This window comes from Neovison vison, chromosome 1 (assembly GCF_020171115.1).
Source record: "Neovison vison isolate M4711 chromosome 1, ASM_NN_V1, whole genome shotgun sequence".
Taxonomy (NCBI): domain Eukaryota; kingdom Metazoa; phylum Chordata; class Mammalia; order Carnivora; family Mustelidae; genus Neogale; species Neogale vison.
Genome location: NC_058091.1, coordinates 294,300,835 through 294,326,180, shown reverse-complemented (window position 1 = coordinate 294,326,180; position 25,346 = coordinate 294,300,835). Strand labels below are relative to the sequence as shown.

The window sequence follows — 25,346 nt, the reverse complement described above, 5'->3', positions numbered from 1 at the left end:
CAAATTCCTATTTTTGTGGAAATTAGCTACAGTCATTTTCTATTTCGGCAACAAAGATTTATGAGTATTGCATGCATATTTAAGTATAATAGCAGTAGACAATGCTAGATTTCCCCTAATGCCTCATTGCAAATGCTGTCTACCCATATATTTTCTTCCTAGCTCATCTGCGATGGAGAGTTTACATTGATGCTGACAGTTTATAACCTCTAGTTTCTGTATCTCTCTGAGTTCACTCATACTTTGCATAGGATATTCCAAAAATGTCAGAGATTTAATTCCCCAACAAACATCAATCACTGGGGGATGGAAAATAATAAATAAAAATCCCGATGAGCTTATTATTGAAACAATCTTGAGGTTCATTCTTCATGACTCTTTATAAGGCTCCCAGTGGATTTATCCACAGTTGTCAATGATGGCAATATTTTTATTAAGGTATAAATACATGAAATTCTTCTGTGCCTGTTAAACTTCTTCCTCTTTCTCTCAGAAGGTTTTTAAGTTTACCTCTCAAATAAACTACTTATACTTAATTCTCTGTCTCAGATTTTGTTCTTAAAGAACAAAAACCAAAGGGATGGGTAAATAAAAAATAGCTTTAGATTTTAGAGATTCAGAGTGACATTCAGGAATTGAATCAGTCCACATATAGACAACAACAAGAACCCTACTATTGGTGTTAAGTGACTTGGTGACAATCCATGGCATTCTGTGGAATAAGAATCACTGAATCTGTGGTGGGTTAGAATAAAGTAGAAGAAAAATAAAATTTGTTGGCTTATTCACCATTTCCAGCATTTGAAAAAAAAAATAGGAGTTTTGATATATAAGAATCCAAGGTATAAGCAAAGAGACAATAGGATTTTTAAGTCAACATTATGAGTTGGCAACATGGATTTTCCTTATCCTACATAACCAAAACGTAACAAAACCCAGAAAGCACAAAACAGATTTCAGCTGATTTAATTGAAAGTTATGATCCTTGCCTTAGTCTTCAGAATTGGAATTTTTCAGACCCAGAACAGAACAATTGAAAGGGAAATCTGTCTCCTTTCAGAAAAATCCCTCTAACACTACCACATACACATATTATAAATGTTACCCTAATCTTTTCCCCAGAAACCTAACAATATTTATCAGAACAACTATACAATTAGAAAACAAATACTCATATCTGTCAACATATATTGAATGTAAGTTTTGACCTGACTCAGAATTAAAGGAATTAAAAATGTGATTATTTCCATTTATGGGGGGGGCTAATAAATAATAGATTAAAGAACCTTATCTTAAAAACAATAAAAATAAAATAAAATAAATATGTCATTTCATGAAGAGTTCAGTGGATTCATGGATTCCATTCTATGGTCATTTCTTTGGCCTCCGTTGAGTAGAGTCATATTGACAGTAGATCATAGCACTATGACATTAGTTCTGTAACTGTGGAGAACGCGTCATTATAGAAAAGGGTTAATTGAAAGTTCCAGAAATCACCTCAATTCAACCATATACTAGATGGGATAGCAACAAGTATTGCTACCTCCAAATATTTAAAAGGTACAGTACTGATAGTTTACATGTCATTAATAGTTCACCAGTAAGGCCCCTGGAAAAATAACATGGGTCATATTGAATGACAGTGGACTCCTAAATTTGTCTAATTTCTAGCCCTAATTGTAGCTATATATCAAATGTGGTATCTTTCATAGACAGATTAACACAGCTTCTAGCATTTGGTAATCAGCTATTGATTTGGTAATTTTTTTTTCTTGTTTATCCCCTTCAGAAAATTCAATCAAAAGGGATTTCTTGGCCCAGATCAAAATTAACTCCTATGATCTCCATCTCAACATACAATATGAAGGGACCATGGCCATCTGATATACTGTGAACATCATGAAAGTCCATTTTATTAAATGCGTTTTGTTAATCAGGCATGAAAAACTGAAAGTGACAAGTGTCTAGGTGTCTTATTTAAATACAAGCATGGTGGGTCATGAGAAACAGGCAGTCTGCTACATTGGTAAAAGTTTCTGGGGTCCAGTGTGATCTGTATCTTGAAAACATCCCATCTCGTACATCTTCTAAGAAAATGACCCAGAATTGGTGAGACCTACAAGTTTTGAGAGTATTATATAGCACACTTGGAAATATTGCTCCAAACAGTTTAACAAGTCACTTGGAATTCTTCCATATTTAAATAGGTCTCAAAATAAAAGATGTCTCTCAAGCAGAGCCAGATTCTGGTGTAAGCTGTCATTCCATTCAGGCTACATGACCTAGCAAGTACAAGTATACAATAGGTACCCAAGGTGGATAAAGATATCTGTGAGACAATGAATCATGGTGAATCATACTGCAGACTCTTATCATTCCAGAATAAATCCCTGCTTTCTGCAGAAGAAAACTACTCAGTATTGAAAAATAAACTCATAAAGTGTATCTGAACTCCAGTAGAGTCTGAGGCTCCAGTTATGGAGCACCAAGTAATTATAAAACCAGATATTCCCATCATGAATTGATTGTTCTAAGAGTCTACAAGACATACTATTAGGCAATTGGGGATCCTTCATCAGGCACCTTCGATCGTAGAGGAAGTAGCAAATTTTTCTCACTTGGATTGATATTTTGTACATGGAATCAGCTTTCCCACTCTTCATAAATTCACACTCAGTGCTTCTGCAGCACTGTTATCTGAGATATGACAAAGTGTTTGACATAACAATATGAGACCTCATATAACATCCCTGTAGAACAAAGGATCTATTCTACAGTGATGGAGATGCAACAATAATTGGACTATGAGATCCTCTGGCCTAATGAAAACTGTATCACCGGTAAGCCTGTAGAAAATTGGTATGTTCTTTAAAAAGTTCACCTTCTCCCACTGGATAGGAATGATATATTCTATGAATGAAGTGACGTTATATTTGTGTAAACAGTTATCATCATATCTTACTGAGATCTCAATAGCTGGAACACTTGCATCCAGTAATCAGGGGGTGATGCTTGCATTGGCTCTTATTACCATCACTGTCAGGGACCAGTTGCAAAAGTTGATTCCCATTCCTTCTAGTCTGAGGAATTAGTGATTCTAAATACTTATGTGTAGGTTAGCTAAAGGGAGAAAAATCCCTTCCAATGAACTAAATTTATGGATGTTTCCAGGTCACATTGGTCTCTAAATGCTGACACATTAGCAAGCTAAAGAAAGGTATTGCTGTATTGGTAGGTGAATTTCATGGTTATTGAGACTCTGTGGATGTTGTTATATATTGAGAAAGAGAAGAGTAAGTCTGGAACACAGAGGATTCACTGGAGTTCCTCTGGGTGCTTTTAAACTTAATAACAAAAATCAACCTGCTAACGTGTTAGCCAAAGATAAGGGTTACAATTTATTAAGAAATGATATAAAATTAATTAAAGCCTTGGGTATAGTTGCTGCACAGGGATTCTAGGTTATGGATTTACCTTCCAGTGTCACTATGGTTAAACATCACTTTAAAGACCCTATTATGGAGAAAACTCAGTGTAGGTCATGGATAGAATATCAAAGTCAACGTAGATGCACTGCTTTGTATGGTCTCAGCCACTTCTGAGTTCAGTTAAAGACATTTCCCATCAACACTGACAGTTTTCCACCTTAATACCTGTGTCTTCCTGCTTCTCTGCCTGAGGGCTTCTTTATAGTACCATGGAAGCTAGCTGAGTTCATCAGTTGAATAACAGTAGAATGCCTGAGGTTTAATCTTTTGTGCCCAGCTCTCAATTCATGAGGAAGAGTAGTGAGAAATTAAATATCCTTATCTCCTCATATTTCCTTAGAACAATTCTGAGATGCAATCTACATGCTTTCTCTGGTACTTTCAAGGGGATTGAGCCTTAACTGCCTATCTCATAACCTACCTGTAAAACCATCCTTTATTGCCTATTCTCTCTTCCTCTGTCATTTTTTTTCCTACTCTCTCACCTATATCCCCCAAATCTACCTATAGCATAGTCTTTGTTTCAAGACTGCTTCCCAGGAAAATCAAGCTAATGTGTTTCCAGTTTTGTAGAAAATATAACAGACCTGCATTATGGTATTGGTTTTGGTTCTAGAAATATATGTGTAGCTGTACATAACCTTGCAAACATAGTATTGGTCCTTGGTTTTGCTTTCTTCCCTGCAGTTCATATGTCTCATGTCAGAGCGCCCCAAAATAGTTGATCAGTGAAAGATGAAAGAATGTTTAAAATCTTACTCAGCCACATCTAGAATTTATCTCTCACTAATAGTTATAGTAATCCTGTTGTAACATTTCATCCTTTCATATAAAAGTGGTAATCCCTCTTGTTTTTGGGACACACTGTTAAAATTGCTGCTTTTAACTTTAAGAACATTCTTAAAGATGAAGAGCAAATCACATACTAAGACCAGGAACTAATCTCTCAAGCAGAACAGATTTAAAGAGAGAAGTCCATTGCTTTGAAAAAACATCCTTCCAAGGATATATAAACAAATAAAAATCATACTCTGAATGATGTTTCTCAGTGTAAATGCTAGTATCTTTTAATATTCTATCATTTTATGATCACAGAAATAATCATAGCTTAATTGGGGGGTTACAAAAATTAATTTTGATAGGAAATTATTATATTAGAATTATAAGTAAAAATATGCATTGAACTTTTATATATATATATAGTGTGACCATCAATAGGTATGATATACATATCATATATATATATATATATATATATATGACTATCTTTATTTTATATTTAATGGTCTGTTACCTCACCTTCACATCTTAATTAGGTCCTCTTTCCATTTTATTGAAAAGAAAGAATTAGAAACACAATTTTGCTGATTTTTCTCTATTCTCCACCCTCCCACATATCCTCAAATCATTGTCTGCATTCTTATTAACATATAATGTATTATTTATCCCTGAGGTACAGGTCTGTGAATCATCAGGCTTACACATTTCACAGCACTCACCATAGCACATATCCTCCCCAATGTCCATAACCCAGCCACCCTATCCCTACCTCCCTACCCCCAAGCAACCCCTAGTTTGTTTTCCTGAGATTAAGAGTCTCTTATGGGGGGCATCTGGGTGGCTCAGTGGGTTAAAGCTCTGCCTTCGGCTCAGGTCATGATCTCAGGGTCTTGGGACCAAGCCCCGCATAGGGCTCTCTGCTTGGCAGGGAGCCTGCTTCCTCCTCTCTCTCTGCCTGCTTGTGATCTGTCTCTGCCAAATAAATAAATTTTTTTAAAAAATCAAAAAAAGCGTCTCTTATGGTTTGTCTCCCTCCCAATTCCATCTTGTTTCATTTTTTCCTTCCCTACCCTCCACAACCCTCTTGCCTCTCAAATTCCTCATATCAGAGAGATCATATGATAATTGTCTTTCTCTGATTGACTTAGTTCACTCAGCATAATACCCTCTAGTTTCATTCACATTTTTGCAGTCTCTTCAACAAATGGTGTTAGGAAAATTGGACACCCACATGCAGAAGAACAAAACTGGACCATTTCCTTACACTATACACAAAAATAGAGTCAAAATGGATGAAAGACCTCAATGTGAGAAAGGAATCCATCAAAATCCTTAATGAGTACACAGGTAGCAACCTTTCTGACCTCAGTCACAGCAACTTCTTGCTAGAAACATCACCAAAGGCAAGGGAAACAAGGGTAAAAATGAACTATTGGGACTTTATCAAGATCAAAAGCTTTTGCTTTTGGAAACAGTCAACAAAAGGAAGTCAACAAAACCAAAAGACAACTGACAGAATGGGAGAAGATATTCACAAATGACATTTCGAGTAAAGGACTAGTATCCAAAAATCTAATAAGAACTTACCAAACTCAACAACCAAAGAACAAATAATCCAATCAAGAAATGAGCAGAAGACATGAACATACATTTCAGCAAATAAGACATCCAGATGGCCAACAGACACATGAAAGAGTGCTCCACTTCACTTGGTATCAGGGAAATACAAATCAAAACCACAGTGAGATACCACCTCACACCAGTCAGAATGGCTAAAATTAGCAAGTAAGGAAACAACAGATATTGGTGAGGATGTGGAGAAAGGGGAACCTTCCTACGCTGTTGGTGAAATGCAAGCTGGTGCAGTCTTTCTGGAAAACAGTAGGGAGATTCTTCAAAAAGTTGAAAATAGAGCTACCCTGTGACCCAGCAATCTCTCTACTGGGTATTTACCCTAAGGATACAAATGTAGTGATCTAAAGGGGCACAGGCACCCAGATGTTTATAGCAGCAATGTCCACAATAGCCAAACTATGGAAAGAAACCAGATGTCCATCAACAGATGAGTGGATAAAGAAGATGTGTGTGGGGGGGGGTGTTTGTGTGTGTGTGTGTGTGTGCATGTGTGTAATGAAATGCTATGCAGCCATCGAAAGAAACAAAAGCTTGCCATTTGCAACAAAGAGTAACTCTTTTTTTTTTTTTTTTAAGAAAACGTGAGGTAATCTGGGATTTATATATAGTTTTGTAAACAAAATATTTGAAAGTTTGCCTTCAGTCAGAGACAAGTTGGTAATTATTTTTAAATTATGTCTGGGAAAAAATGGTCTAGTAAAAAATACCTCAACAAACTAATACTGACTGTTTCCATTACTGGGACTTTAGGAATAATTTCTTTGTTGTGTTCCATATTTTCTGAATTATCTTACTGAAGACAAACTAATCAATGAAATATCCAAAATGCTATTTATAAAGATGTCAGCTATCTGTTTTGATATTTAATATTTAAAAGACATTTAAAAGATAGTTAAGATTTTTAAGATATTTAAGATTAATATTTAAGATATTTTAAAGATATTCAAATGTCAGATACAATTAAAAAATATGATGGGAATTAAGGAAGGCATGTGATGTGATGTGATGAGCACTGGGTGTTACATGCAACTAATGAATCATGGAACACCATACCAAAAACTATGATGTACTATATGTTGACTGAATGAATTTAAATTAAAAAAAAAAAAGAAAAGAAAAGAAAGGAAAAAATATAAACTGTAAGGAGTATGTGGTACTCTTTTAACAACTTTGAGGTACACATGATTGAAGAACTATTTACTCTACAAACTAGGTATTGAATATACAGCAATTGTTCTAAAACATTATGTACAATTCCTTGTGCATGTCCCTATTTTACATCTTGCATCTCCTACAGAATTAATGTGCAATAACACTTTCTGAAGTGATATTCTAATTTAAATTGGTTTTGTTTTTTTTTTTTGTTTTTTGTTTTTTGTTTTTTACCCTGTCCCATAAGATAGTTATTAGCCACTAGTGAGCCTCTGATATGTGGCTAGTATGACTAAATCTGACTGTTTAAAATTTTATTAGTTGAATCGGGGACCATATGTGGTTAATGACCACCATACTAGACAGCATAGTTTTATACAATTTAAAGTAACAAGTGCAAATACTAACTTTGACTTAGAATTAGAATTAAAATTTTAAAAGTGGAAGATCTGTTCTTAAATATGAAAATGCCCTGAGTTCAGAAAATACAAAGGCTATCTAACTGACTCAGCTTAGATTTCAGGTGGTGTATTTCATCAACAGATTTGAACACTAAAAAATCACTTAATGGAAATTAAATATGTACTGTAGGTCTGTGGATTTTACTTTTATGTTTTGTGGTTGGAAGACCAAGTAGGGTTTGAATTCACAATTAAACTTAATGTACCTTTGTGAATGAATGCAACTGTTTCTTAATTGAACATGTTAAGATATTGAGCTACTTTATTGAACTAATAAAAGGACTAATATTAAGGTAGGCAATATGTCATTGTATGCTTAGAGGAATGAATGAATAATTTAATTTAATATTGAGTACTTTAGAACAAGAATACATGTATTACAAGGTAAAATGCTCATTACTGCTGATTAAAATGAGCCAGTAAGTTTTATATATATGTGTGTGGATGTTAAATTCTCCTAAATATGTTTCGTATATGTTTTTTTTGTTTCTCAATATATCATGTATATTTATAAAATGTATGCATATATTTTAATATAATTAATCCCTTTAGTAAGGTAATATTATAGAATTTTTTACTATATATACAAATTACATAGATGTACCTTATCATATTCATCGCAAAAATGAAGGGATTGATGACCTTAGGCATTGTAACTTTCCAAACATTGTATTAGAAGAGCAATATATTGAGAATATCACACTCTATCTCCTATTTGGTAACATAAAATAAATCACTTAAACACTTCCGAAAAGTGCTTTCAAAAATATTAATTAGATAGTAACTAAAATTCATTTTAATCTAGTTTTGAAGGGCATAAAAATTGAATAAATTTTTAATAATATTGATACTATGCAGCCATCAAAAGAAACGAAATCTTGCCATTTGCGACAACATGGATGGAACTAGAGCGTATCATGCTTAGCGAAATAAGTCAAGCAGAGAAAGACAACTATCATATGATCTCCCTGATATGAGGAAGTGGTGATGCAACATGGGGGCTTAAGTGGGTAGGAGAAGAATCCATGAAACAAGATGGGATAGGGAGGGAGACAAACCATAAGTGACTCTTAATCTCACGAAACAAACTGTGGGTTGCTGGGGGTAGGGTTATGGACATTGGGGAGGGTATGTGCTTTTGGGTAAATTGGAAGGGGAGGTGAACCATGAGAGACTATGGACTCTGAAAAACAATCTGAGGGGTTTGAAGTGGTGGGGGGGTGGGAGGTTGGGGTACCAGGTGGTGGGTATTATAGGGGGCACGGCTTGCATGGAGCACTGGGTGTGGTGAAAAAAATAATGAATACTGTTTTTCTGAAAATAAATAAATTTGGAAAAAAATGTAAAAAAAATAATAATATTGATAATAACCTTATACACTATTTATCTGCATATGTATTCAAAAGAGCAAATTTAATTTTGAGAAAAAAACATGTGCTAGGCACACAAACTGAGAATATTACAGCAGAATGCACCAATCTGGTTCTTTTATTTAGCCTCATATTATCTCTTTAAAACAAATTAAATTGCCCTAGAAATACTAAAAAATGAAATATCACTGGTAACTCCAGGTGCTTCCTGGAACATTTTGGCAGTATTTATTTTCCAGACACAGTTGCTATATAGAATCTGACTATATTTTTTGATGTTTGATTGCTGATATATCTTCAGTCCACTTCTCTCTATTTCTATTCTGTCTCACATCTGAAAGGGCTAAAAAAGCCTGGATATTCCCTATTTTGGTGGGAAAGTCAAACATTGCAAATCCCTGTCCAGGTGAGAATCCTCACTCCAGCCCCATTTTCAGATAGTAAAAAGTCCCAACCAATCTTCTTTCTCTGCTCTCAATCCATTTTTGGACCTGCTTGTGAGTTCCTCTCCCCTCTTCAAAACGTCTCAATATGTGAGTTATAAATATTTTATATTCTCTTGGTGTGTGCGTGGGTCATTGGTCTTGCGGTATGAATGCACACAGTGATCAGGGTGTGTAGATGATGACCACCATCACCTGTGATCTTCCATTTCTTGTTTAGCTTGCTAACTGTTTTTTATGCCTGCTCAAAGCAGTTTGAGCTGCTTTGTGCTGGCTAGCTTGCACTTTGACATGCACTGCTCTATACTGTATTTGCTGAGTACTATCAGTTTCTGTTACAGACATTGCCCACATAAGTCACAAGTTTTGATAATTGGTATTTAGAGACAGGTGTACTGGATTGAGGCCCTCCTTACAGTGGTCCTGGGTCATATGCTTTGGCCCCAAACTGTGTGTCTTAGTGTCTCAATTCCAGCATATGCTATGCCTAACATTAGATACAGAGGAATGATTCTTACCCTATAGCAAATGTTTGTGTGCCTCAATCTGAAATTGGCTGTCATTCTATAGAGCACTCAGATTTAAAAAGTTGTATTGTGTATGATATCTGGACCCATTAGATATGTGCTTTTTTGGAGGAAAAACAGTCACTATTCCAATTGCTAAGATCCACATTTTTAAAGATAGATGGCTCACTAAGATCCTTCAAAAGAACTTTGTTATTGCCACTGCTACCTCTGCCTCTGTTACCAAAAAATAAACTGATCCTCAGAGTTATAAGGAAAAACACTCATGACACCCGTACAGCAGAGCTAAGTAGTTAATTCATCATTATCATGAGGGAAACATTTAACTTTGATGATCCTGATTTCAGGATCTCTGAAAGAAGAAAAATAAATATGAGCAAGTAATAGGAAAGAAAGAGAGAGAGAAAGGAAAAGAGAGAAATAGAAAAAAAGAAAGAAGGAAGGAAGGAAGGCAGGAAGGAAGGAAAAAAAGGGAGAAGAAGAGAGGAATCTGACCCAATGTAACCCAAAAAAATACAAGATTTATTTAAAGAAAATTATCAATAAACAGATTAAAAGGCACAGATTGGTTTTCCCACCTGTAAAACATAGATTCTGATTTAACTTTAACATCTGCTGAAATGCATAATTGGCAAGTCTTCATGTCCTTAATCAATATTGGTGTTCAGGGGCACCTCAGTGGCTCAGTTGGTTAAGCTTCTATCTTCAACTCAGTTCATGATCCTAGGGTCCCTGCTCAGTGGGTGTCTGGTTTTCCCTCTCACTCTCCCTCTGTGACCCATCTCCCTCTTTCTCCTCAAATAAATAAATAAAATCTTTAAGAAAACTCAAAAAATATAGAGGTTCATATTTAATTTATACTTGAGGAGCCCGCTAAATATAAACAAGGTGGTGCTATAATCTTAGGGAAGTTACTGAACATAAAATAGAAGACAAATAGGCTTGCCTCGCCTTAATGTAATGTAATTATTACCTTGCTTAAATTCCCATAGTCATAGCACCCATTTCCCTAAAATATCTGATAATGCACTTGGGAACTCTGATCAATGAGTACTAAATTAATTAAGTTAAGTCTTGGGCACTTATAAATTATAATTGCAAATTGTAAATTGTCTTGACAAAATAAAAACCCATGGACCTTTTCCCACAACAAAATAGTTAATACAAAACAGTGTAAATCAATCAAGGATTAAAAATCATCATAGAAGACCTATTTCATCAAGAAATTATTATTCCCACTTCTTCAGTTACAGTCCAATCTGACTTGTTCTTAAACTTGGAAAGAATGAATGGAACCTCACATGGATCATGAAGGCCACCTCATCCCTGACATTACCAAGAAAAAGCTATTGACCCTCTCAACCTTCAAATGTTAAAACAAGTCCAACATCTTTTAGGATTTTTTTTCAGGGACTACAAATTTTACTTAAGATAACTTAGTTTCTTACTTGCAAATTAGCCTGTATTGGATATCTGTATAAATTTCAATTCATCAGGCACTCCCATTATGAAAGATACTTTTTCACTGTAGAGGCTTTAAAAACGTTGTCTCCTGGCTATTAGAGTCTTTAGCTTGCAAGGTTATTGCCATAAGTTGCCATAGATTTGTAATGGAAAAAAACACATATTTTGGCTCTTGCTCCCACAACATGTCATTGGAGTGACAATTCCTGAACTTTTATAACAAGTTACCTTTTGTATATTGCGTCATGGAAGTCATACTTATTTGCAAATTCAGCATAGCTACTTAAGCCTCCTTGCTACAGGATGGAGATAAAAATGGAAACTCTTGCATATTCTACCTGCAAGAGGGGGTTGTTACACATCTGTTGCCAGATGTGATGCTGCTAGAGGAAGTCACCCCTTTCCCAGACCTTTTTGCAATTATATTTAGCAAATCAAAATATAAATTAAATAAAAATAAAGATTTAATCAATCATCACAATTAATTAAACCAGTTGGTCATCCTTGCACTGAATACTCTGAGCGATCATTAGCCCCATTTGCACGTTTTTACAGACTTTGGGGCCATTCTCAATGGTAAAGTAATTGGCCATTGTCAATTATGATAGAATGAAGGATGGATATACGAATGAAGTTATAAGTAGATATATGATAAAATTAGGTTGAATATTAATGATACAACGTAGGTGATAAGCATAAGAATATTCACTATGAAAATACTTCTAATATCACTGTATGTTTGAACATTTCCATGATAAAAGCTGTAGAGAAATACTCCAAAAAGCTACAGAAGAAAAATGTAGACTAAAGAAATTAAAAAAACACTTGCAATATTTTTGTTTTGATAGAACCCTTATTTGAAAAAAAAAAAACAATTTTAAAGAAAAATTTTGAGAATGTTCGGAACATTTAAATATGGAATGGGATTTAAATGATACTATCTTAAAATATTTTATATGTAATAATAGCATTACTTTCAGATATGAAATATACTTAGAAGACATATTACCAGAGTGAAGTTTTATATGTACAAGGTGCAGAAAATGTGATATGATTCAGCAATGTAATTATATAAGTAAATAGAGGATACAGACAGATATAAATGGACAGAAGTAAATACAACAAAAAATTACTTAACCTAGGTGGTAAGTTAAAAATCATAATCATTCTCTCTCTCTCTCTCTCCTTTTTAGCTTCTGGCCATTTTGTATTCTTAAAGTATAGTCTTGGAAGAGAATATGAGAAGTGAGCAGATTCAATGATTGATTGGAAATTAGAACTCAGATAATAGAAAGTGGGGCACTTGGATAATTTTACCTTGACCTAAAGGTGGGATATTTTAGATTAAAAGTCTTTGTTTCATTTTTTAAATTGTGTTTTTCTTTTCACTTTTCAATTCTGTAAGTCAATTCTGGTAGGTATTCTTATAGGCAAGATTTACATGATTACTTCCCTTAGTCTTATGTCTGTTGTGTCTTATATCTGTCTTTCCTCAGTTTTCTTTTTCTTATATAATGATGGTCTTCGGGTATTTTTAAATTTTTTTCAAAGAAGTTCACTTGCTATTTTGACCACAAGATGTCCCCTGCCACCATCTACTACAGTGAATTGTGTTGTAAACTGTTAGTGGCACTATATTTATTAACAGTGTGTTTAAAGGATTCTATATATTGATTTAACACTGAATCTAGAGAGATTTACTTGAAATGAGATGAAGTGATTAGGGAGGACTTACCATTATACAAACAAAAAAGCAAAGAAAACAAATTTTAAATTTACTCATAGCTAAGTCTGCATGAATTTGAAACATGAAGTCTTACTAGGTATCAATATCTTGTGCTGCTATAAGTTGCTGAGGAGAAAAAGAAAAGTCTGTTATCCCTGAAAAAAAAAAAAATCCAAGTACTATCTCTTCTTCTTTGCTTTATGTTATTGTTTGTTTGTTTGTTTGCGGACCAAACGTTTATGCCCCACCCCTCAATTCTTACGTTGAACCCCTAACCCCAGTATGACCGGTTTGGGAGGTGGGACTTCGGAAAGTAATTAGGTTTAGGTGAGATCACGAGTGTGGAGCCACTGTGATGGACCTCTTAAGGGAGGAAGATATAACAGAGCTCTCTCTTTCAGGAGATTACAGTGGAAAGAGCTTAAGCTACACAGTGTATGTTATTTGGCTAGGACAGTCTCAGCAGACTAAAACAGGATTCTGTCTCCCAGGAAAGCACACAAACATTACTCAAGGGCATTCTTATCAGCTAATAATTAACCATAGATTAACAAATTATCTTAGTGTTAAAGAATAAAATCAGAATCCTAAGAAACAAATCAGGAGACTATTCAAAAATGTGATAATTTTAAGATCTTGTGTCTTGAAACTCGCCCTTTCCTATTCTTTTTGTGCTGCTAGTATGGGGACTTTGTCAACACCTCTTTTCTTTGTCAGCTGGTTAGTCACCACTTTAACTCTTCCAATGGGAACTTCCAGCATGTTGCAGGAGGAATAACCACATGCTCCTTTATGTTCTCCTGCTTAATCCTGTCAACACCCCTTGACTTGACCAATGGCTTCTGGTTAGAACTGATTCCACACTGTATAACCAGTCTCATTAAACTTCATCAGAAGTACCAACACCAGCTGGTGGTATTTTTTGAATCCCAGCACTTAAAGATCTAACTAGCTCCTGTGGCACTGCAGAACACCCTTCCTCAGATAAACAGTGACACAAGAGCTTGAGATGGGATGCTGTCAGTGCGCATAGAAAATGTCTTCTATAGCTGCAACTGGCCTCAGAAGAGACCAAGAAGATAGGGAGTGGTGCCTCCACGTTGACTTTTATAGTCTATTCATTCAAACCTGCCTGTGCTTTAAACTGAATTCCTTCTCTTTTGGAGGCTTTGAAGTTAACATCGAAACATAGTATCTAGAATGATGTGACACCAGAAGTAGAAGAAGCTATGGTACCTGTTGCAAAAACTACTCCCAAGGTTGTAAACAGTATCTGTCTCCTTTCTCTACTCACCCTTACCACGGGCTAGCACTTCAGCTGCCTGGTGTTCTTGACTAGAGTGGTGCAGACAGGATCCCTGACAGTTCTGACCACAAGCTTACCTAGCCGTTGTCAGTCCATGGTCACTGCAACTGCCAGCTGACGGTTGTCACAAGTTTGGAAGCACCCACATGTACTTCAGTGATTTTTATTAGTTCCAGACTTATTCTTTCCTGTCCTCATTTTGTACTAAGATCTCTAGCACTTCACTATACTCCAGAAAGTTTACACACCCATAGAGTAACGTCCTTCCTTGCTTGCTGATTCATCTGCATTAAGAGCTCAAATGAACTGCTAGAATTCATAACTTTTTTTTTTTTAAGACTCATTTGTCTTTTTTTTTTTTTTTAAAGATTTTATTTTATTTATTTGAGAGAGAGAGACAGTGAGAGAGAGCATGAGCGAGGAGAAGGTCAGAGAGCGAAGCAGACTCCCCATGGAGCTGGGAGCCTGATGTGGGACTCGATCCCGGGACTCCAGGATCACGCCCTGAGCCGGAGGCAGTCGTTTAACCAACTGCGCCACCCAGGCGTCCCTAGAATTCATAACTTTAATACAAATTATTCCCTTCCTCCACCTCATAGAGACCAGGATAATCAGTTCCTTAAAAACTAGAAGGGGTGGGAAACAAACTCTTCAACTGATTAAGTAAGAGATGGTAATAGAAGTCAACCCTACTTTTACATCTTGATTTCTGGATGTAAGTCTTCTTAGTAAGATATAATTACCATGGGATTAACATCTATACCATATCATGTCTTACATACTTCCCCAACAACATGTTTCATACCCTATCTGGTGATTTAGCTGAACTTTTAGGAGAATGTCTCAATTCTCTACTTAACACTGACCCCAGCACCAGTTGGAGAGTGCCTTGTCTTCTGGTCCCAAGTCTCAGCTGTTCATGGTCTTTTTAACTATAACAGTCCTAAACTTCATTCATTTGTTCCTTCTGATTCTACCATGGCTGGTAGTTGTTTCCTGCAGTTATTGTCTTCCTGATATCTTAGTGTCCACCTTTTTTTTTTTTGATCCCTCCATTATCTGTTCAAAAAAATTCTTTATTTGAACTTTGTTGAAACAACTAATGTGATTTCTGTTTTCCTGAGTAGAACCAGAAGAGGAAGAGGGGAAGCTGATGAAGAAATGATGTCAGAAGAATTATATAATGTCAGAAGAATTATAGGTAGATTGGCTAATGTGTTAAATTGAATTCCAAGTAGTTAAGAGTTTCCCTAAGTCCATGAGAATGTGGTTCCTTGCTGTATGTTGACGCGGGAGGGTAGGTCATAGCCGCAGGAAAAGGGGGAAAAGCAAGCAAGCAAGCAAGCAAGAAAGAAAGAAATTCAACTCTTTTAGAAAGAGTCATCACTTTTAGTGGGACCAAAGGAAAAACATAGAAATAGCTTGGGCACTCAGCAATATTCAGAAGGACTCTGCAGACACCTGGGTGGCTCAGTCAGTTAAGTGCCTTTGGCTCAGGTCATGATCCTGGGGTCCTGGGATCGAGTTCTACATTGGGCTACCTACTCAGTGGGGAGCCTGCTTCTCCCGTTCCTTCTGTACCTTTGCTCCTGCACTTGCTCTTGCACACATTCTCTCTGTCTCAAATAAATAAAATCTTTAGATGAATAAATAAAATAAAAATGATTTTACTAGATGACATACTCTAAAATAGATGATGCAGAGGTTCAGACTGTCTTTATGAGTAGTTATACCAACCAGATGTAGTTGGAATCAACTGACAGTATTACTGGTAGTCCCAAAGATTGGTAGTTCCTACTGTGACAAAGGATCAGAGATGTTATACATTCTGCAATGAATGAGAGTCTCCAGAAGAAGGAAAAATTGTCTCTCCCCAAATGCCAAATGCTCTGATGAGAAACACTATCTCAAACACTATTTTTAGTAATGTTCCTATTGGAATTTTTTTCATAAGTTACTTGCTTACATTTTATCTTATACACCATATGGCTCAGGTAATGCTTTAGCAAATGAAACATTTAACTAATAAATCTAAAAATGTCAACTGAATAAATCTTAACCATAAGACTCTTGAATTTTGTAATGTATAACTTTCAAAATCATGTAAGTACTTTCTATTAATCTTATTAAATTCAGAAAGACAGATATTCTCAAGATACCAAAGTTGTTTATGTCGAAACAGTATAAATAGATGCAGATTTTCTCAGTGAAATCAAGCAGATTTGTAAATATTTGCCTTTGAAATCGTGTGAGAATTTGAGTTCATTTGTTCACAAATTACTTCCTCATTATTTTTTCCTTTGTAAATATTTAGATGGAGTAGTCAGAATAGCAGTTTCTTGGTACAAAGCTAAAAAAACAAAAAGGTAGATTACCTGTGGCAGGAAAAACAAAACAAAACAAAACAAAACTGGTGCTTAATCACAGCGGCTACATAGCAATACCAGAATTTAAAAGAAAAAAAAAAAACATATATATATATATATATATATATATATCTCCTAGGGCTTGTATCAGGTTGTGAATGTGATGATTTAAAAAAACAAACAAACAAACAAAGCAAAAACCAAAAAAACTGAGATATGTAAATGGCACATGAGCAGAAAATTCAGAATAGAAAATATATAATTTTAAAATATGTGCAAGGATGCCTGGGTGGCTCATATGGTTAAGTGTCTGCCTTGTTCAGGTCATGATCCCAGGATCCTGGATCCAGTCCTGCGTCAGGCTCCCTGCTCAGCAGATAGCCTGCTTTTCCCATTCCTTCTGTCTCTCCCCATGTTTGTGTTCTCTCTCTCAAATGAATAAATAAAATATTTAAACAAAATAAAAAAAAATAAAGTATGTGCCTATATTGAAAGCAATCTATAGTGTATGAAGAAAACCTCTCATCTCAAAACTTGTCTGGGACTATTTTTTTTTTTTTAATCAGTTGTAATGGATACCTTCTTCTGGAGAGTATAAAGAATTCCTATAAAATGTTGAATTTTTTTTATGATTTTAAAGAGATTAAGAATTCATTATAGAAAGTAAGAATTCATTGCCTAGCTGACAGACCATCCATCCTTACAATCTTTAAGCACCTATGTCTTTACTCCACCACATTTTTTGTGTTGTATGTGTGGGCATGTGTGTGTATGTGTGTACATATAGATGTACACACATACACACACATATATATTTGTATGTATATGTACATATTATATTCGTATATAGTATATATAAATATATTTATATATGCATGTCTCTATGAATAGCAGAAACCTTTGAAATCAGTTTTTTTTTTTTTTTCTCGTTATGGGCGTAACCATGTCCTCTTTTATTAGAAAAAAAAAAAAAAAAAGAAACCCCAAAACTGTTAATAGTTTTGTTAATAAGCAGTTAAGATGGTCTGCTCCCATTTCCATCTGCTTTGGGGGACAGTCTTAAATCCTTCTTTTCCCTCGAGATGGGCTGCTTCAAGTCTCTGCCAAGGAGAACCTTCATCCTTGGAACATCCCAGGGAAGCATCCTGAGCCCATGCCCTATAGCACCTAACCACTGTGAGGGGTCCATAGCAGAGGTACCAGGGTCAAGCTGGACAATGGCCATTCCCTTACACTTAATTGGCTCAACTTAATGAATCCATTAACATCCCGAGAGCTAGAGGAGAAGCCTTCATCGTTGCGGCTGGTGCTGAGCTTGGTGGTGGGTTTGTCGGCTGAGGCCACAGGTCCCATCTCCCTCTGGGCTCCACTCTGTGTCTCCTCCTGCTTCTTGGCCAGCTTCAAGTAATAGGAGTAGGAATAAGCATTTCTCCTCTTGATGGTGAGCATGACACCCAGGAGAATGATGATGAACATCAGGAGGCCAGCGATCACACCAGCCATCTTCATGGTGTTGTCCACCTGCTTCTCTGGCTCCACAGTGTTAGAATTCTGAGTAGAGGCACCTTTTGTAGCCAGGCGAACGCAGTTGATTTTGGTCTCTCCATTTGCTTTGCTGAGTGCCTGGAAGTAGATGCTGTAGCTTTTCAGAGGGGAAAGAGGAGGGTTCCAGTATCCATTGTATGTCTTATTGTCACCCACTGTAAATGGCTGGGTGACAGGTTGGCGGGCTTCAATTCAGTGGCAAAGTAGTATAGAGAATCAAGGTTGGAGGCATTCCTATAGCTCACAGGCACTGAAAAGCACTCAATGATGTCAGCTGCCCTTCCTGACTTCTGAAGTCGCTCTTCCTGGACAACCAGCTGATAAACACTGACAGGGGCTCCCCTGAGCGGGCTTCAGCATCACCGTGATGGTCATGTCTGTTTCATTCAGTGGGGTGTCGGTGTCCTATTCAGGCATCAACGGAGCTGAAATTTTGGTGGCAATCCTAGTGGTGACAGGGGGTCTGAAGCCCTTGGCTGTGCTGGCTTTGATGGTGAAGGAGTAGGTGGTGCCCGGGTTCAGTCCCACAAAGAGGTGGTGGGTTTCATTCCGCAGCTTGAAGACCTTCCCCCGCTGGCTGGAGAGGTCGGCACTTGGGTCCAGGGAGCCAACAGCCTTGTAGTTGATCTCATAGAGTGTGATGACCCCATTAGTCTCGTTGGGAGGCTTCCACTGGAAGTAGATCTTCTCCTCAAAGGGCCCTCCTTGGATGGATTCTAGGGGAACAGCTCCTGGAACATCCTCCTCCGTCTGCACCACCAGCTCCTTGCTCTCAATCCGACCCTCAGGGTTGGACAGCAGCAGCCGCAGCTGGATGGTCATGAAGGGGCACAGGCCCCGCAGGGTGTAGTGGGAAGAGGTCTGAATGACCTCTTCCGCCTCGTACTGCTGCTGGTTGAACACGTACTGGTACTGCACGGTGAGGTTGTAGCTGTGGCAGCGGGTCACCGCGTAGCCGAACGGTTCCCACTGCAGGGTCAGCTGCTGCGCACGGATGTCCACAATCTCCACGTTCTGTGGGCCGTGCACGGGGTCTGCACACTTGGTTCTGGTGGTGAGGGGAGGCCCTGGTGGTCCTGTGCCTCCATCCCCTGGTCGTTTGAGCAGCACCCGGATCTCGTACTCCACGTCAGGGTCCAGATGCCACAACTTATAGTTGGGAGAGTCCACTATGTGAGTCTCGGCCCAGGTGCCCGTGGTGGTGCGATATTCTACCTCCTTCAGGATGATGGGGCCATCACCGATGATAGAATTGGCATTTGGCTTGATCCACAGGTATGTGGCCCCAACAGCCAGCAGCTCTGGGGGGGGCAATGGGTGTGGGAGGCTCAGTTCACAGGGGAGGAGAAGTTAGGCGACTTGCCACAGGTCAAAGTACTCAATGATGAGGCCCCATTTTGAAACCCGGCCACTCGAGCCACAGCCGGAGCTCCCTTACTCAGCAGCAGCAGGGACAGCAGCCGACACCGAGGGACACTGCAGTCCACACCAGACACTCCAGCAAGCACCCCATATAGATTATCTCATCTAATCCTCATATCCCTCTGAGATGAATGCTGTCATTGCCACATTATAAACGAGGAGGAAATCGGCATGAGCTGAAATCAGTTTTTAAAGTAACTTGTGGCAACTTGCAATAAAACAAGTACAAGATAGTCAAGTTAATGTACACAAAGACAATTAAGAGCAGAAATAGATCTTTCATGTTGAAATACTAATAAATTCAAGAACTGAAGGTTCTTTGAAGCAACCACACTGAAATAGCCTCTGTGACTAGTTTACAATGAGAGAGATATTCTCACTTAGAATTACGGGAGGTGGCCAAACACATGATACCTAACACCAGACAAATGAGGCCAATAGTAATTTACTAATCATGTACAATCAGTGCAGGGAGGAAAACACAGCATGCCACAGAAGGTCACACAGGAATTGTGCTTAGGTTCTCACTGATGGAGAAGGAGCTGTGGGAGGCAGGCTTTATACTATGAAAGGAGTGAGTGACCCCTGATCCATCTGCACAGGAGGATATGACTTGCTTGTCAGAATAATTTCATGGAATGGCAGGGAAATGAAACCTGCTATGATAGTGGTGTCAGTGCGGACCCAAGTCTAAGCTGAAATTGTCCCACCAGGCTGTCTCTGTGGTCTTTGGTTGATTCCAAAACTCAAGATGGATTTAGAGCTTTTTGAGAAAGGTACTTCTAAGCCAGGTGTCCATGAAGCACAGGGCTTGTGCTGGGTTTTCTGTTGGTCCAAGCCCAGGAGGTTCACAAGAAGAAAATGACCAGCTACATCGTGAATCCTGACTTATTTCCATTTGAAATAATTTATAAAGTTCTCCTTTAAACTGAAATCATTGAGTAATAAGCTATTCAAAATCTCTTAGCCTGAAAGAACTTTTAGATAATTAAATGTTGTAGTGAAGTATAACCTGAATGTATCTAAATCCCAATATAACCATAACAATAATACAGAAGTTTTTAAAACAAAATTTTATAATTAAGTTATAGAAAAATGGTCCATTTAAAATAGTACTTATTTTTTTTTAAAGATTTTATTTATTTATTTGACAGACAGAGATCACAAGTAGGGAGAGAGGCAGGCAGTGGGGGGTGGGGGGAAGCAGGCGCCCCACTGATCACAAAGCCTGATGTAAGCCTCCATCCCAGGACCCTAAGATCATGACCTGAGACGAAGGCAGAGACTTTAACCCACTGAGCCACCTAGGGGCCCTGAAAATATTACTTTTAAGAATAATTACTAATTTCAAATATTAGGTAGGTATGACTTGACTTTTAGGTAGTTTAACTATCAACTGTATATTTAGAAGAATCTATTTCCATTCTATCAAAAATATTTGAAGACAAAATATTTGGAGAAATTTGAGGATAAAAATATAAACTATTATAATATGCACAATTTTGTAACTTTTAAAAGGTGTTTAAAGGCCTTTAAATGCATTCATACTCTCAGAAATGTTACATGGGAAAATGCAGCTATACTGGATGAATACTTAACTATTGCTATGGAAATATAAACCACTACAAAACATAAAATCTCAAGAGCTTTGAAAGTAAGATAGTAAGTACAAAAACCTATAATAAACTTAATATAGTTTTCTTTCGTCCTGTTAATTATCTTAAATATTCATTTCATATTAGGTTCAATACATTTCCCCCCTCAATAGTTATCTTATTTGTTTATTTATTTATTTGCATCTCACATATAATTTAGTTAAGGTTAAGGATTCTAGCCTGCTCTTAGCCATTCAGTTCGTAGCCTGCCCTCATTCTTTGGGATAGGTTTTCCTCAGTTTCATCAAAGTAGTCTTTCTAAAAACACAAATAAGACACATCAGTTCTTAAATTGTTTAATAAATACTGATATCTTTCAAATTTAAAGCCATAAATTTATCATAGATAAGTCCTAGGGGATCTGGCACACATCTCTTGCCTCATTCTCTTAATGTAGTGTTCATCCATCCCTTCATTTACTCATCTATCCATATTTATAGACCACCAGTTTTTGGCTATCCATTATTATAAAGCTAGGGATGATATAGCAGAAGCGAGCACCATGGTCCTTGCTCTCATGTGAATGATGTTTTAGTGAATAAAAATACAGTGAAAAATAAAAAAAAAAAAAGACAATTTTGGAAAGTGATGCAAATCTTTAAAACATCATGCAATGGTGCAGTGTGATGACAGTGAGATTTGGTCATCTCCAACCAAAGATCTCACCTTCTGACCTTGTAAAAAATTATAATGATCTGTTTTATTTCAAAATATACCTACAACTTCATAGAATACAAACACAGCAATAACCCAGAAACCCACAGTCCTGTCCCAGTAGTCAATGGGTACAATGTCTGTTTAGTGGTAGACTATTATATTACACCTTGAGAGGAAAAAGAAAGGATAGGAAAGAAGAAAGAAGAAATTAACTACTATTTAGGAATCTGAATGAAGGAACTCAAAGATATTAACTGTAGGGCACTAATTAGTCCAAATTATAAGTAGACAAAATACTAGAATAGTAACTCAGTGTCCGTGTGCATAAATCAACACAGTAAATCTGAAATTCTATATAACTGTATCCATATTAAAGAAATTGGCTGCACTAAGCCTAATATTTCTTTTTACTTGCTTTCACACCCTTGAAATTGACTTCCACATAAGCTCTTCAGAATCCTAATAATATAAATAAGTTGTGAGTTTGGACTTTCCGTGTATAGGCTCTCTCTTTCTAAAATAATTCTGAATATCTATGTTCGATATTATGTTGGAATCTAGTTAATTTTGTACTTGTTGGCAATAAGACATGGTGGTAAGAGGGAGGAGAGTCTGGAAGAGAATCAGTACCTAATTTTGATAACATAGTTTTGAAAATTTACATGGTAAATGGAGGGCTGGTTCCCTCAGATGTGGTAGAATAGGACTCTTTAGCCAGAGATGCTCAGAGGAATTTCAAGATTCAAAATTCTCGGTCTCATTCATAGCTTTCCAATGGCACTCTCCTAGGATGCAATTTTAATCTCTTCTAAAAAGTATCCTGGTAGCAGAGAATGAAAAATATCTTCTTCTCTTTTGGCATTAAAACCTGATCTCTCAGTAATTATCTAAATCACCAATAATTTATACTTCAGGTTAGCATCTTTAAGTGGCAGATTGAAAGCCATTAAATGAAAAATACAATTAATTTAATGAGTTGACAAAAGGGATTTTTATAAATGAAATCAATTGACCATAAAAGAGTATTTCAGAATGTATCACATATTATAAAATACTGATTTGTTTAATTTTAATTTACACACACATACACAGAGGATTAAATTTAAATTTAATTTGCCTAGATAGTCATTAAAAAAACAACTATTTAGCTTTTTTTTCAGGTTTGAATTTAGAAAATTCAATAACCATCTTCTACATTGTCAGTATTTTTTCTAACCCTTTGTATTTGTGGCATGATTAATTATCCATTGACTCTGTAGAATACCATCATATCTAATAAGTATAATAACAACAAAAGAAATTCTGATTTATAAATATTTGTATATTTGGATAATTTCAACAATTTTTTGGAAAATGTTCTGATTTACATTTTAAATTGCTATGCACCAATCACTTATAGATTGTAGCTATTTTCAGAAGGAAATAATATAGCAATATTAAATGATGGTTTGAATGCATTTAATTATAAACAAATTATAGAATCATTTCAAATAGGTAAATAAATAGGAAACTTCAGTTTTTGTAAATGAGGGGTATGTTAGAGCTAATAATGTTAGGAGTTAGTGGAATAGTTAAAGACAGGGGCCAGTGTCCCCAACAAGAAAATATGGAGTCAGGACAGCTAAGACAAAACAGCAATGCCATCCTGTTTTGCAACTTAGATAGGACTGCACTGACATTCTGCTTTGCAGCCTTTGCAGAAGTAACTTCTCCAAAATGTCCTAAAATAAGACAATTAACCACAAAAGCATTTGTCAATATCACAGGCAAAGGGCAGTTAAGACATAAGCCCCAGATGTCAGCAAAAAGACAATCAGCACATAGACATTAACCTAATAGGTAGACAGATACATACCAAAGCCCTGATTTGTACAACTTGACACACCCTGATTGCTTAAGAAATTTCCATAAAAACCCCTAAACTTAGAAACTCCTGTGGCAACCCTCAGGCCCACTCCCTCCCCAGGAGTTTTGTACTATTACTCAGTAAACTCTGCTTTGCTGCCCACCTCTCTTCAGCTACTCTTCATCTGGTCTAACTCTTCACCTTCAATGAGGCATGAGTAAGAGCAGGGGACAAGAATCCTGTAATAATTAGAACAACTGTAAATAATTTATAAAAATTTAAATAATATCATGAGCCAAAATAATATCAATCGTATAGCATCATAATTTTAATCCTTATAGACTTGCTTGGTGTACAAGCATTCATAATACTTATCAAAATAATCAATAGCTAAAACTTAATTTAAAGTTTATTTATTTAATTCCATTTACAACATGGGCCTTAAAGAATATTTGGAATTTTTTCAACTCTTGGGAAATGAAATAAAAATTTATATCCTGAAACCCACACGGTGAAAAATTTATAAAGTCATGATCAATAAGATTCATGAAAAATCATCTTCAGTAATATTCACCAAAATCATCTTTCATCTAGACATATTAAAGATTATGAAATATTTCAAAAAGAAAAGAAATCATAAGAAAAAAATAACATAGTTAAAGCACAAACTTCAAAAAGCAGATTTTACAAGAGTTCTGTTTTAAGACACCTTACAATTTTTATTCTATGGAAATGAACATTTAAATACATTTCTGTCAAGATGAATTCTCAATCAATACATTCTGTCAAACAGAAGCACAGAATTTGGAGATATGCATAAGAAATGCCCCATCATCCCTCAAGTTACCAGTAATAAGGTCACCAATGCTGTCCAAGTACTAGGATCAAATAGTTGATCCTCAAACTTCTTTCAGCGAACTTAGCAAACATGTTAGTCATAGTTGATTATCTCCTTAAGATTCTATCCTGTCTTGAATTCTGTGTTTCTCTACAGAGTAGATGTTCTCTCTTCCCTACTGATCTTGCCTTCTGAGTGTCTTTTATTTAAACTTCTTTTGTTTTGCTTGGACTCATACAACATTACCAATATATTTGTAAATTCTGGACTTTAAAAAAAATGTCTGCCAAATCTCTTATGATTGACTTGTGACACTGGTCAAAACTACCATTACTTTCCTCTTGTACTGAATAAACTGTTACTAGTTTCTCTTCCTCAACTCTCTTCCCCATCACATTTTCCACCAAGTTCATGTCACTTTTCTCTTAAAAATTCCAATGACTTTATAGCCAGTTCCTTAATGTGCTCTAATTAGAAGCCTGGGTCTCTGGTTGTGGGTTTTCAAGTATGGAGATAAACCTTCTCAAGGGAATTCCTAGGAGATAGGGGCTTTTGTCTGCTTCTCAGTGCTAAGCCCTAGGTGGATAACCTGTTCACAACTGCTTCTTTATTTGTCTCAGTCCATGTGAGGCGGATAGAAACTCCTGGCTCCAGCCCCTTTCTGT

The 25,346-nt window shown here is 36.5% G+C and overlaps 1 protein-coding gene across 1 annotated transcript in view; it reads right to left on the bottom strand.

The window, feature by feature from the left end:
* Positions 1–17,885: 17,885 nt before the first annotated feature.
* Positions 17,886–25,346, bottom strand: part of LOC122894644 (receptor-type tyrosine-protein phosphatase T-like) — a 47,834-nt gene continuing 40,373 nt past the window's right edge. The window contains 3 exon segments of the mRNA XM_044232422.1: positions 17,886–18,442; positions 18,445–18,608; positions 18,610–19,590. Of these exon segments, the coding sequence (XP_044088357.1) occupies positions 17,886–18,442; positions 18,445–18,608; positions 18,610–19,590 (1,702 nt within the window).